The sequence below is a fragment of the Vipera berus genome, assembly GCF_964194415.1.
Source record: "Vipera berus genome assembly, chromosome: 3".
In the NCBI taxonomy this organism is placed as follows: Eukaryota; Metazoa; Chordata; class Lepidosauria; order Squamata; family Viperidae; genus Vipera; species Vipera berus.
Genome location: NC_138204.1, coordinates 52,757,413 through 52,772,697, shown reverse-complemented (window position 1 = coordinate 52,772,697; position 15,285 = coordinate 52,757,413). Strand labels below are relative to the sequence as shown.

General features: G+C 39.9%; 1 protein-coding gene across 1 annotated transcript in view; it reads right to left on the bottom strand.

Moving 5' to 3' along the window:
* Nucleotides 1-15,285, bottom strand: part of CACNA1S (calcium voltage-gated channel subunit alpha1 S) — a 73,410-nt gene that overhangs the window by 31,590 nt on the left and 26,535 nt on the right. Inside the window, exons 18-26 of the mRNA XM_081322268.1 lie at nt 14,943-15,072; nt 12,743-12,802; nt 10,895-11,001; nt 9,016-9,103; nt 8,542-8,649; nt 7,107-7,159; nt 4,577-4,723; nt 2,740-2,941; nt 884-1,042 (exon numbers count right to left, since the gene is read on the bottom strand). Of these exons, the coding sequence (XP_081178394.1) occupies nt 884-1,042; nt 2,740-2,941; nt 4,577-4,723; nt 7,107-7,159; nt 8,542-8,649; nt 9,016-9,103; nt 10,895-11,001; nt 12,743-12,802; nt 14,943-15,072 (1,054 nt within the window). The remainder of the gene's footprint in view (nt 1-883; nt 1,043-2,739; nt 2,942-4,576; nt 4,724-7,106; nt 7,160-8,541; nt 8,650-9,015; nt 9,104-10,894; nt 11,002-12,742; nt 12,803-14,942; nt 15,073-15,285) is intronic.

Here is a 15,285-nt window from a genome sequence, read left to right as displayed (position 1 = left end):
GTAGAAAACAACAAATAGATGAAGAGTTTGTCTATAGCCTATAAATAATGAAGCTTTCGATGGATACATTTTAACAACTGAGAACAGTGAAATTTTGCCCAGACTATCTCTTTCTCTTTGGTAAATTAAACTTCACAGACTACAGGATTAGAAGTGAAAAGTGTGGAAATTGAGCAAGAGTAAAGGTTCCCCCGCACATGTGTGCTAGTCGTTTCAGACTCTAGGGGCCGGTGCTCATCTCCGTTTCAAAGCTGAAGAGCCAGCGCTTGTCTGAGGACGTCTCCATGGTCATGACTAGATGCCAAAGGCGCACGGAACACTGTTATCTTCCCACCGGAGTGGTCCCTATTTTTCTACTTGCATTTTTACGTGCTTTCGAACTGCTAGGTTGGCAGAAGCTGGGACGAGTAACAGGCGCTCACTCCGCTATGCAGCACTCGGGATTCGACCCGTCAAACTGCTGACCATCTGATCAACAAGCTCAGCGTCCTAACCCACAGAGCCACCGCGTCCCTTGACCAAGAGGAGGTGGGCAAATAACAGTATTTGACCACATCATCATTGCAATAGTTTCAGCTGAAGTGCCTTGTAGTTAGCAACGTTTGAATAAGGGAAGATGGAAAACACACCACTTTAACTTCAAAGCAGATAAATAAGTTAAGTGCCGTCAGCTATTGGCTGGCATGAGATAAAGTTTGCATCATGTGGACATGTCTTTGAAACATGGCTAGCAAGGCATCTTCAAGGTACAATTAGTGGGCATGTGGATGAATCCTGCGTTTCAGCTTTCCTTTAGCAGGCAGACTTGTCCCCAAATTTCATAGTTCCTGCTACTGCCACCACCACCGTTCCCCAACTGAAGAGGAGTTATTTGCATCCATACCTGCATGCCCAAGCAGATGGTGTTCAGTGTGATCAGGAAAAACATGAGGTATTCAAAATAGGAGGAGGTCACCATATACCATATCTGGTATTGGTAAGGGTTCTTGGGAATGTAGCATCGCAGAGGCCGTGCTTTCAGTGCATACTGGACACACTGGCGCTGCAATGAGAAGCAAGACAAGATGTGAAGTGGACAGAAAAGAACAGGGTGTATTATTTATTATACTATCCTCAATTTTCTGAGATTGATCAGCAATACCAAGTGTTTATTGTGGCCTGTTCTCTTCATAAACACAATGCTTGAACAGATTACTTTCCAACAAATAGCTGTCAGCATGTTATTTATTTATATACCAGTGTACATATGTATTTGTTAAGAGTTATATCCCATCTTTTACCCAACAGTATAAGGCATGAGAATCACCCTTTATTTTATCCCACAATATCAAACCTGGGGGTGGCGGGGTTTGGACTGAAAGAATGACTAGCCCACCAGTTTCCATGGCTAAGTGAGCATTTGAGCCTGGATCACGCTGTTCCTAATACAACTTCTTGATTATTACATCTCAGTGGTGGCCTCTCATATGGAGACCCTCACACTAGCTACCTGGAGTTCCAAAACATTGACAATATACTCCATGTTTATTCTGCTTTTCTTCTGCTTTTCTGTTTTTGTTTAAAAAAGGAAAGAACATGGGCATTTCCACAACTTTATGAATTTGGCTTTCATTGGAGTGAATGTCTTGTGTATAGTATGCAAAAGAGCATTAGTTGATTAGTGAAGTGATAATGTTACCTAGTTTGGTAATGAAAAAACAAGCTCAAAGACCACCAAGAACCCCACAGTTCAATTCTGAGCTACAAATACTCTTTTATGTCAGGACTTCACTTCACTTATCAATGGAATGCCTTATTTTAAAGGCAATTAATTTAATTAAAAATATCCATTCAATTAATATTCATATATTTTTCTTCCCCCTACCTCATTGAAGTATGCACATATTCAAATGTGTCACACGTACAGGGCAGGGATTTTGGGGACTCATTTTAGCTAGAGTTGCCATTATAAGGACATTGACAAAATAAGGAAACTAAGCAATGCATAGGATTAATATGTACGGTGTATGTTATGTGTGTGTGTTGCCTTTAGGGAAAGTACTTATTTTAAAACTAGGATTGCCTTCTTTTTACATACATACAATAAACTGAATAAATAAATGAATGAGCCTGAAACCATGGAAATATCTTATGCAGTACTGTTAGCAGTCCAAAGAAGAAGAAAAACAAATATTCAGGGCAAGAATATTTTAGAGTTCACTTGATCATAGCCAACCAAAATTTCCTTCCTGCTTTAATAAGAAAAGTTGCAGACTGCACAGGGCTGCTATACTCAGATCCCTTTATGATCTCCCTATTCACATCAGATACAGCAGAAATTTTCACAACTGTTGGAATCTGAAAGTTTGCAATATCTAAATTTTCTGACTGAATGATGTGACACTACTATATTTGGAATGCAAACTCCAGCACCTAATTTTGGACTATGCCCAACTAATACCTTTCTAACTGTTGATGTCACATGACACCACAATGCAAGCTTTGCCCTCTCAGTACCTGTATGTGAAATCACAACACAAGTGCAAAAGAGGGGAAATCTTGTGTAGTGTCACAATATATGTTTTGCCATTTTAACATTATTGTGATTAGAAATGGATATCTATGCTTCTAGCCTCAATCTCAGAATTAGCCTTGCACTTTTGGGATTTTCACACAACTCTAGCCCCTATCTTTGATATGCACAACCTAAAATCTAGAACTTGTTACACCACTTCTTCTCAACAGACAGACCTGCCATACCTGATTTTTGTTCAGCTCACAGTCTTTGTACTCAGTTTCACCCTGCTCCTGGAAAGTTACAATGATGAAACCTACAAAGATGTTCATCATGAAAAAGGCAATGAGAATGAGATAGATTATGAAGAAGATGGCAATGCCCATGCGATAGTTGTATATAGGGCCCATGTCTTCTGTATGGGTATCAATTGCTTTATACAATAGTCTGTAAAAGAAAGAATAGAGATTCCAAATCAATAGACAAAAATAACAGCTTTAAAAAAGTTCAACCTTAATGGATTTCTGAACAATTTAATAGTGAATATATGTATACCTATAACACATACTTTTCCAAAACAGTACTGCGGAGGAATATAGCACATACTGTTCAATGATCAACCCATATATGATAATCTTTATTCCAATTTCTCCTTGTTTATGGTAATAACAAATAATATAATTTCTATACTTAAATAAATGCCCTGAACAGCAATTTCATTTCATTGAATTTGTATACCGCCCTTCTCCCGAAGGACTCAGGGCGGTGAACAGGGCACATATAAATAGAAAATACAAAAAGTAAAAGAGAATTAAATAATCGCCCAGATAAAACAGTAACAATATAAAACCCGTTAAAAACCCTAACATCCCCCATCAGGCCAGGCCAGCTTGTTCAAATAAATGGGTCTTCAGACCGTGCCGGAAGGAGCGAAGGTTCGGTGCCGTCCGGAGCTCAACCGGCAGCTGGTTCCATAGAGCCGGAGCGCCCACAGAGAAGGCCCTCCCCCTGGGGGCCACCAGCCGACATTCTCTGACTGGAGGCACCCTGAGGAGGCCCTCTCTGTGGGAACGCACAGGGCAGAGGGAAGTTGACGCCGGCAGCAGGTGGTCCCCGAGGTACTCTGGACCCATGCCATGTAGGGACTTAAAGACCATTACCAGAACCTTGAATCTCACCCAGAAGACAACTGGTAACCAATGCAGCTCGCGGAGCAAAGGTGTAACATGGGAGTACCGGGAAACTCCCAAGACAACTCTCGTGGCCACATTCTGTACCAGTTGGAGCCTCCGAGTGGTCTTCAAGGGAAGCCCCATGTAAAGAGCATTGCAGTAGTCCAGCCGAGAGGTCACGAGCGCATGAGTGACCGTACACAGGGCACCCCAGTCCAGATAGGACCGTAACTGGCGCACCAGGTGAACCTGGGCGAAAGCCCCCCTAGTCACGGCTACTATGTGGTCTTCCAGGGTAAGCCGTGAATCTAGGAGGACTCCCAAGTTGCGAGCCCTATCCACGGGGGGGTAAAAACTCACCCCCCATAGAAAGAGGTGGAATATTTTGAATGTCCCGGGATGCCGGAATGCACAGCCACTCAGTCTTGTCAGGGTTGAGCTGAAGTCTGTTCCTCCCCATCCAGACCCGAACCGCCTCCAGGCAATGGGACATCACTTCGAGGGCATCACTGGGGTGGTTTGGGGTCGAAATGAAAAGCTGGGTATCATTGGCGTATTGATGATACCCAACTCCAAAACCACGAATGATCTCACCCAGCGGTTTCATGTAGATGTTGAACAGGTGATAAGATCATGAGTGATGAGCCCAAAGCTTCCCCTTTCTGTGCTATTTTGCTTGTAAAATATAGCTAGGTCAAAACAAAAACCAATGGTGTTCCTCTAAATCATTTTTCCACAGCTGATGGGACTATATCATGGGCACTGGCCACATTGGCTGGGAATCACAGAGTACACTTTATGGGAGCTATGATGAAGCTGACTAATCTAAATATTCCTAGCAAACCTCACCCCCCCCCCCACACACACACACACTCACACACTTTTTCTCCATACTGGATTCTGTACTCACTGAGGCCATCCTTCAAAGGTGGATACAGTGAAGAGAGACATCATAGCTGACAAGACATTGTCAAAGTGGAATTCATTGTGAAACCAAATCCTTTCTTCTTCCACAACCTGTGTCGGATCGGCATCAACATACACAATGAAGTGTCCCCTGGGATGAGATCCATATATTAGCTACAAAAAGCCTGCCTCATTAAGTGAGCATATAGAATATAACAATGATGCCTGCTTAGAAATACTGTTAGCAATTTTGTTCAAGGGATATTGAAGCCTTAATTTTAATTCTGATGAACCAGCTACTTATTTTTGGCCTTCAATATAGTAAGGGAAATTTTTCTTTCAGTTGATCATTTATGATTAATTGATCCATGGTTCAATTAATATTTTATATTTTCTTAATATCACAATACAAGAAACAATATAAAGATGGTTTCTGCCACCTATAAGTTAATAAAGCTTTCAGAAACAAGTTCACTGGACAGTAAAACCTAGTTATTGAACATTATGGAAGATTAAGAAAATACATTAATTTGTTTAGAGAAAATTCAGATGATAACTGTACATTATCCTACATTGTAATTGTTTAGTTGTATAAGAACAATTCCATTTTTTATTATTATAACTTTTATTCATTAAACATGAAACTCAGTCAACTGAACACTCAAATTGAAAGGCGTTCCGTGCGCCTTTGGCGTCTAGTCATGCCGGCCACATTTATTTATTTATTTATTTAGTTACATTTATATACCGCCCTTTCCCTGAGGACTCAGGGCGGTTTACAGGGAATTAAAAAATCCAGCATACAAAAGTTAAAAACCAAATTAAAAAATATTAAATTGACCCTGTACACTTAAAAACCCCAATTAAAAATTTCTCCTCAGCCTGGGCCCGAGAGACGTGACCACGGAGACGTCCTTGGACAAGCGCTGGCTCTTTGGCTTTGAAATGCAGATCAGCACCGGCCCCTAGAGTCGGAAACGACTAGCACGCATATGCGGGGGAACCTTTACCTTTACCTTTTAATAGTTGACATGGGTTGCTGCCAGCATCCTAGGTATCAACCAGGTATTTCCTTAAAATGTAAGATGTTCCGAGTAGCGCAGTTTTTTGTAGCTTTGCTGGAGTTATTGCAGGAAGCTGCAATTTCTTGATGTATTTTGCAAAGTTTTTGGACATAGTTCCCAGTACCCCAATGACAATGGGTATCACTGTTACATGTTTATCCATAATCATGCAGTTTCAATGGCCAGGTCGCTGTATTTTGTAATTTTTCCCAGTTCTTTTTCTTTGACTCTGGCATCTCCTGGTACAGCAATATCAATCAGCTGTACGCTTTGGTTCTCTACAACTGCGATATCTGGCATGTTGTGTTCCAAATGGCGATCTGTCTGTATTCAGAAGTCCCACAAGATCTTCACCCTCTCATTCTTGACAACTTTTTTCATCCTATGTTCTCACAACTTTTCGGACACAGGCAAGTCCTATTTTTTACACAATGCCCAGTGGATTAGTTTAGCAACTCGGTCATGTCTAGCTTTGTAATCAGTTTGCATGATTTTGCTGCACTCACATATTAAATGTGAAACAGTTTCAATTTTGTCATTGCAATGTCGGCAATTTGGATTGTTAGTAGATTTTTGTATTTTCACTTTCATGGCATTAGTCTGTAATGCTTGTTCTTGAGCAGCCAGTATTAAGTGTTCCATTTCTTTCTTGATGGTTCCCATCTTAAGCCATGCCCATGTCAAATTGTTATCACATTTTCCTTCAATGTTTTTAAAATGTTGTCCATGCAAGTTTTGGTTTTCCATCTATTTAATCTGTCATCCAGCCATTTTTCCTTATATTCTGCTTTTGTTTCTGTTATTTTTATAATGTTCTCTGTTTTCACAGCCTGCAGCAATTTTTCTATACTTTGATTCACATAGTCATTCAAACTTCATTTTTCTTCTTCTACAGTTTGGTGGATTTGCAGTAGCCCTCTGCCCCATTTATTATTATTGTTGTTGTTGTTATGATTACTATGATTATGATTTTTATTAAATTTGGGCTTCTCTTTAAATGTATTCTAAGAGCTTAAGGGATAGGAGGAATGTTTATCAAATTTTGAAATACAAATCTCCAAGAAAAATAAGATGTGAATCTTTCTAACTTTATCTCCCAAAATGCCTAAATGTTAAAATGCCTTGTGCCTAGAAATGAAAGGGATGCTGTAGAAGAGCAGGCAGAGCTGGAGGTGGGGGCAGAGCTAAGTGCATCATTAGCTTAGAGTCCTTATGTTCCCACAAATGGTCCAAATCCAACCCCTCCTGAATTCTGTTGACCTTTATCTGGCACCAATTTAGTGTTGAACTTTAGCTGGCTAGATTCTTCTGCATAGACCTGAATGAATCTTCTGTGCTGCAACTTAATGGCTGGTCCTGATCCTTTGCACCTGACAATCTCCTTGATCTGAACTTCAGGAAAGAATCATGCTGTAATGATATGTTTCTGAAGTGAAGAAAAGAATGATATATAATCAAGGGGAGGCATACCTGCATTCTGATTCAGTCATCTTAGTTGAATCTGTACAGCTGTAGAACTTCCCCTATATTTAAACAGAAACCAAAATAATAACTAATTGTGTTGGTCTTACATTATAGAGTGGTAGTGTTTCCTACATTATACTAGATTTGACTTGTCTTAAATCAGAGGTGTCAAACTGCTGGCCCATGGGCCAGATGCATCATAACGAAACTGCACCCACCCCATTGCTGGCAATGGAAAAAAGTCACAATACGTTGTGACACGTCAAGTGACGTTGCAAATTTGATACCCCTGTCTTAAATGAACATCTCCTGCTATAAATAGATCAACGAAGAAGAGGTGGAAACAATTCCTGTTTCCTAAAAGTGTTTACTGTCTTTTGACCTTGCTGCCATATCAAATAGTAATAGCATTGAAAGAGACTAATATCTTCCCAGTCTTATCTACAAATGGATGGGGGGAGGGGGAATACCTAATGTGCTAATATTATTGTAGTAGATCTCTAAGTATTGGCATTTGCAGGCTAAGTATTAGCATGTGGAGCGTTATGTGTGCCCCTAGAACAACACATATACCTTTGCTCCTTGAGCTACATTGGCTGCCAGTTTGTTTCATGTCCAGTTCAGGGTGCTGGTTTTAACCTAAAGTCTTCATGACTTTAGATTTTCTGAGGGACTGCCTCTCCCCAATTATATCAGTCCAGCCCAGCAAAGACAGCATACTATGGATATGTACTTTTGGTGGGCCCCAGGTGGCAGGTTATCTCTGCCATGGTGCCTGCCTTCTAGAACATTCTTCCCCACACCAGTATTAGATCATCTCCATGTTTTGATGTTCCAGAAGTCCCTCAAGACCTGTTTTTGCCATTAGTCTGAGGGTCCCAGCAACTGGAGACCTATTTAGATGGCTCCAGTATTGAGGTTGGATGTATTCATTTTTTTCTCTTCTTGGGATTTGAATATATTTTAATTGATCTCTGTTTTTAATATTGATTTTTATATTTTTAAATGCCTGTTTTTATATATGTATTTTTATTTACTATTGTACACTGCCCAGAATTACTTTTTGTGAATTGGGTGGCTATATAAATTTGATTAATAAACATCAGCTGCTCTTTCAGGTCTTCAGTTGCATAGTCCTGTCCAGTTATGGATGCTTCAGATCAATGTTATCCCTTGTATTCTGTTCCTAGCTGAGTATGGCTGGGAAAGTTGTAATCCCAGTACTTCTGGAAGGCATCACACTGGGACAAGTGGAATAAACTCAGAGAAACAGGATCATTGAGTCAGCAACCTGAATCAGTGATGTCCAAGAAAGTAAAAAAACACAGAACACCCCCCCCCCAAAAAAACCCCCACAACTACCTAGTTTGTGCAAAAAGGTCCGCATTACATGGCTATGGAACAGGACAAAATGAGAATTAATTCTTAGAAATACTTTCACCTTGAAGAGCTGCACTGCAATGCAAGCAAACATGAACTGTAGCAGGAAGGTGACAAGAACAATGTTGCCGATGGTCTTAATAGCCACAAAAATACACTGGACCACATGCTAGAGACAAAAGAGGGGTCGGGGAGAGAGAGAGAGAGAGAGAGAGAGAGAGAGAGAGAGAGAGAGAGAGAGAGAGAGAGAGAGAGAGAGAGAGAGAGAGAGAGAGAGAGAGAGAGAGAGAGAGAGAGAGAGAGAGAGAGAGAGAGATATTTAGGATTATCTTTCCAATGATCCAATGTCCTAATGCCCATTAACTCATTTATTTAATCTGGTATTCACAGTCCCAAATATCTGGAGTTTGCCAGTTTCGGGAAGGTGGAAATGTATATCACAAATCTACTTCAAACATTCAATTAGCTTATAAATAGCATTCATGACATAGAAATGTGGATATATAACACTTGTTTATGTCAGGTTGATGCTTACCTTCAGTCCCTTTGCTCTGTTAATAGCTCTCAATGGTCTCAGTACTCTGAGCACCCTCAATATTTTCACCACTGAGATGGTACTGGACCTGTTGCAGGAAATGGGAAATTCGTTACTATGGCTTTGCAACCTTTGTGGTTACATTCATAGTCCTACTGTCAAAGATACTATGTGCCTAGGAAGATATGAGCTTGACGTTATTTTTAGGATGCGCTTGGGGCATTCCCAGAATAGGAAGAGAGGTCAGAGAATTCTATGTGACTGCCTACGTAATTCCCAGCATGCCTTGTGAAAACTCATCAGAAGAGAACTCCATGAAAAACATGATCCAGGCCAGGCATAGCTATACATTTGTAACATTCCCCAACACCACCTCAAAACTCAGCTCTGTTTTCAGGAATTAGATAACAGCAAAAACCTCAGTGATTGATGTGGCTAGATAATAAGTAACTTTATTGCAGGAAAGAAAGAAGTCAAGTACATGCCCAAGACCTACCTACTTTACAACATAGAAATAAATTCCCATATCAAAGGATCCAATCTGGGTTGGTCACCAGGACTGACCCTCTGCTCCTGGTGACCAACACAGATTGGATCCTGGTACCCATATATTTGCCTTCATTCGTCTCATAGAGAAGTTGGAGACCAAGTTTTTCTTAAGCCTCTTTCTCCCACATTTTTCCATCAACCTCTGGCCATTCATTTCTCAGCTTTGAGATTGGAGTGCACGTGCTCTCTGTTTATACAACAGAACTGAACAGGGCTGGTTCCTGTCTTGCCAATTTTATACCGGATGTCAGATGAGAACAGAATAGCTATCAACTTTAAGTAGCAAGACAGAGACAACATAGGAACTATAACCTATAACAAGTGGTGGGATACAGCCAGTTTGCACCAGTTCAGCAGAACCGATAGCTAAGTTTTTGTTGCCCAGGCCCAGAATGGACGTCCGGAAGTGGCATCCACACAGAGAACCAATTGTTCACATATTTGAATCCCACCACTACCTGTAACATTCAAATGCCATGTCTAGAGTCTAACTCTAGACCAGGGGTAGGCTGGCTCAGGAATTGTGGGAGTTGAAGTCCGCAAGTCATAAAAGAGCCAAGGTTGCCTACCCCTGCTCTAGACTAACTACTAAGGAACAGAAGAATCCAAAAACATTGTTCAAACTGTAATACCTCATCTATCCACTAGCTACTGCAATCAGCCGCTGTAACTAAGAGAAACCTTTGAAGGAAATTTGTGCCGGTAAGCAGAAGAAAAGACAAAAAATATATCCGTGAAGTTTTCAAAGTCTTTGCATAACCAGCAGTCAATTGGATCAAACTGTCAATGCTAAATATACCTCTACTTTTCATTTTGACTTCTTTTTTTCTGGCTGAAAGAAAGGATAAAAATAGTTTTTTGACTGTCAACATTTGGACCAACGTTGGCTGTAAATATTGCTATTAAAGAATATCAGTCTTCCAAGTCATGAAGATCTTAGTTAATGAGCTGCGATTAACGTTTGTATAAAATACTAAATGCATTTTGCATTTTCAGAAATATATTTTAATATTCCTACATTTTATATTCAAAGTAGTCCTTATAGCGCAGCGATAAATAGCTTGGTGCCCTTCAAGCGTGCTCGACTAAATCTCCCACAATCTCTTGCCGTTTGTCATGCTGTCTAGTAGTGGTAGAAGTTGCTCCAAAATATCTGGAAGATACCATCTTGCCAAACCCTCTAGTAACCAAACAAATGTACTTTACAAATACTCGTATAGTCAATCCCATGCTACTCTTCTAAGTTATTGGATTACTATAAAAGGTGCATGGTCTACAAGAAATCCCTGAATGACCTATTGGAAGCCTTGCCTGTCTATGATCTACTTACTCAAGTCTCATGGAGATGAGTGAGACAACAACTACAAGCAAGTCTAGAATGTTGAAAGAATTACGACAGAAGGATCCCTTGTGAAGAAATGCACCATAAGTAGTCATCTGTAGGAAACAAGAAGATTCAGTTAGTTTTGATGAATCTAGCATTGTGTTTCTTTTTTCTATCCAAAATCAGATGACCTTTTGGAAGGCTATCAACTATCACACACGAGGAAGCAGAAATCAAAGGATGAAATAAACTCAAGAGAGTAATTAAGACTATAAGATGACTGTATTTGTAATTAATAACAAACACAGATAACTGTTACAATTTAGAAGATTGACTTGTAAGGAAAAGGAACACGATGAGTACAATAATCAAACCATTCCAAAATGGTTATGTCTCTATATGACAGAACTGTCCTTGTCTAATTTGTTACGTGTGCCTCTCTTTCTATGCCTTTCTGCACACATTTTCATAAAGTAAAACAGCTTGCAGTCTACGTACTCAAGTGTGTATTACTAAACACAAATAATTTTGTACCTAACAGTTAAAATATGCTGTGTGTGTGTGTGTGTAAAATATCTGATCATCCTCTAAAAATATTTTAGGCTGACTTAAAAGAAGTAAATATATCCATGACATAAATGCTATTAGGATTCTAACAGATATATATGGATGTTTCCCTAGGACCTCTCTCAAATTTACTGACTTTATGAAATCTATTGATCAGTAGGTCCCAACCATATATCCACCTGAGCACACTTTCTGTTTCAATGCCTTACTGCAAATTTCATAATAAATTACAGGAAACACCCTCTACCAATTTCATTTAGTGGATCAGTGTTGGAGAAGTGAGCCCTCACTGCCCTCCCTCCCCATTTTTAGTGATATATGTTATAGCAGGGTGAGTAAAGGCTCAATCCCAGAACCTTGTGGCATTTAAGGTTTTAATGTGGTGAATCTTTAAACCAGCCTTTCCAAGCCAATCATCCTTTAACCAGGTTAATCACAGCTATTCTCTCTAAGAATTCTGGGAGCTTAGTCCCATCAGACTAAAATGGAGAAAGTCCGGTTTAATCTAATCCTCAAAGTAGAATGTAAATTATCATATCCAGTCCTTCCGATGTTATTTTGAACGAGAACAAATCAACTTTGTTCTGCTGGTTCTCCTCCTTCCTTTGGGAACAGTTCCATTTGGTGTTGATTGTGGGCAGAGGTCCAGCCCTGCATTTGTGGGGTGCCAACGGGCTTGGTCCTCTCTCTTGTCTAATCTCTAGATGAGATCACTGGGCAAGGAGTTCCAGTGGTTTGCCTTCTCTGCCCCATCCCTTTAAAACATTCTCCCTATAGAGATTAGGATGTTCTTAAACTTGCTGGCATTTTGTTAGGCCTTGAAGACCTGGTTATAGGCCCAGGCCTGAGATTCCAAGTGTTCTAAGGACTCTGTTTCTTGTTAATATCTACAGTTATATTTTTTCTTGGCTGCTATACATATTTTTATTTTTGTATTGGGTTGGTATTGGGTTGTTATTGTGTTTGATTGTTCACTGCCCAGAGTGATCTGTTTGAGATGGGCAGCCATAGAAACTGAATAGATTAGATTAGATAATCTTTATTGTTATTTTTTTCCTGTGGGCAACTGAAATTCAGTTGCTTCCTCTCAAAATGTACACATATATAACACACATTTAATACACACACACACACACACACACACACACACACACACACACACCCCATATGTATATAGGCCCACACCCTTACGTATAAGTACCATATAAATATTATTCACTGTTCATCTTGAATAAAGAAATATCCCACCCTTTCAATTTTATTTTGAAAGAGAACAAGTCAACTCACCTTTAGAATAATTTCCACTGTAAATACAGAGGTGAAGCCAATGTCAAAATATGATAGAACCTAGATAAGATGTCCCACAAAGAAACAATAGTTGTCAATAATTGCAGTTGCAATTCTCCAACACTCACACTAAACTCTAGAAAAAAAGATGTGTGAAATGAATTGGCAACAGATAAAAATATCAACATTTCTGTTTATTTAACACAAATTTGTTAATTCTTGAATGAGGTTTAAAGCAAAGCTTAATTATGGTGCAGATTATATAAATCCTGTAATGCAGAAACAAGGACCAGAGAAGTCTGTCACATTAACTATATAATGACTATTATTGGACAGTTTTCCATCAGTAATGTCAAGCTTCGCTCTCTAAACATTTAAAACAATGTTCAGACATTTTAAACTAAAGTTTATTCATGAAGATGTATATTTTAAATTTACACCTATTATTTTCTGCTTTTGCAATGATAGCTGCTTATTGGTATGTTAAGTACCTCCCTATTTTTTTCTTTTTTAGGCAATTAGATAATTCATATACTTTATAACTCAGTGTATCTTGGTAACAAGAAGTTTTTAAACATGCACATTATTGGGAATAAGTTTCTACTAGATACACAGATTTTAATGTGTTCATGTTTGCAGAAGTTGGCATTATTATCTATGAATTTAGGGGCAGTTCATAATACAAATTAGTCTCTTATTTTGATCTGTTTTACTTACTTATTCTGCTTGACATATGGCTTTCATTCATACCAATCTAAATAGTGCCTTTCACAGCATAAATGTACAACTTTTTATATTCCTATATTCTTGCTTTTGTCTCATCCCTAGGCCATACATATCTTTAGCTGTACCATTGTTAAAGTAGTGTTTCCCCCCTTATTCCAGTATTATCCAAGTGCGCCTTAAGGTATATAGAATTTGATATGCTTTGTCACCCATAACTTGGAGGAAATCAGGTGGGTACAGCGGTCTGAAGCAGAAGCAATAGGGCAGGATAGCAATTGGCCACAGGGACAGCAAGTTTCACAGTAGCATTTTTCTCCAACTCAAGGATGGTAGACAACAGTTCAGTTCATTAAAAGGAAAGGTATCCAAGAGGAAGCTAAAACGCTGGCAAGTATTTCATGGCTCTGTCTAGCTCAGTTTTGCCCAAGCTGATGTTCTCCAAGCCGCCAAAAAGCTAATACAATCCTGGGTTGCATAAACAGAGGCATAGAGTCAAGATCACACGAAGTATTAGTACCGCTTTATAAAACTCTAGTGAGACCACACCTGGAATACTGCAACCAATTTTGGTCAGTATACTACAAAAAAGATGTTGAGACCTTGGAAAAAATTCAGAGAAGAGCAACTAAGATGATCCAAGGCCTGGAGACTAAAACATATGAAGAACGGCTGCAGGACTTGGGTTTGGCTAGTCTAAAGAAAAGAAGAAACAAGGGTGACATGATAGCAGTATTCCAGTATTTGAGAGGCTGCCGCAAAGAAGAGAGGGTCATGTTATTCTCCAAAGCACCAAAGGACAGGACTACAAACAATGGTTGGAAACTGATCAAAGAGAGAAGCAACCTGGAATTAAGGAGAAAGTTCCTAACAGTGAAGAAATTAACCAGTGGAACAGCTTGCCTTCAGAAATCGTGGGTGCTCCATCACTGGAGGTTTTTAAAAAGAGACTGGGCAGTCACTTGTCTGAAATGGTATAGGTTCTCCTGCTTGAGCGGGGGGGGGGGGCTGTGTAATGTAGTGGGTCCGACACAAGGAAGAGACGCCAGCCGGAGTATGTGTTCAGCTCTTTATTGTGTGGAGGGGTTCGTACTGGAGAACAAGGGCTACCTGGCCTCCTTATATACCTGGCCAGGTAGGTGGCTAGCCAATGGGGTTGGCCCTAGGTTTCCCGCCGAAACTAGGTTTCTCGCCAAAACCGTCCAGGCCAACGCCCCCTACTGGCCGCTGCTATGCAGTTGCCTGCACCTGGATACATAACAGCCTGGACTAGAAGACCTCCAAGGTCCCTTACAGCTCTGTTCTGTTCTGTTCTGTTCCAAAGATGTTGTCTGTTGAGATTATAACTTCCCTAATTACAAGACAGCATTCTTGGAATTGCTGTCACAAATCGTCGGAGAGTAGGCGGCTGGGGAAAGATAGTCTGAAACCAGACACGTTTATCATGCTTGCAGTACAAAATATCATCTCTTTTTACCTGATTCCTGAATGAGTCAGCTCGAATTGGATCTTCTGCTGCCAGTGAGATGCTGCTGAGCAGGATAAAGAGGAGGATAAAATTGGTGAACCAGGTGGCATTGACGATTCTATGGCACAGCACCCGGATCCTGGAAACAAGAAGACAAGGGAAGAAAGAGAATTAAGTGTATACAGTATATTGCTTAAGCTCATATTCTGATCAGAGGACACCTGAATGAAAGTTCATGTATGAACAGAGGAAGAGGAATATGATAAGAGCAGACTATTTACTTAATGGGAAATGGTGGGAGCCATGTCACTAATGGATGGGGCCACATCATGCATTTATGCCTTGGATTTTA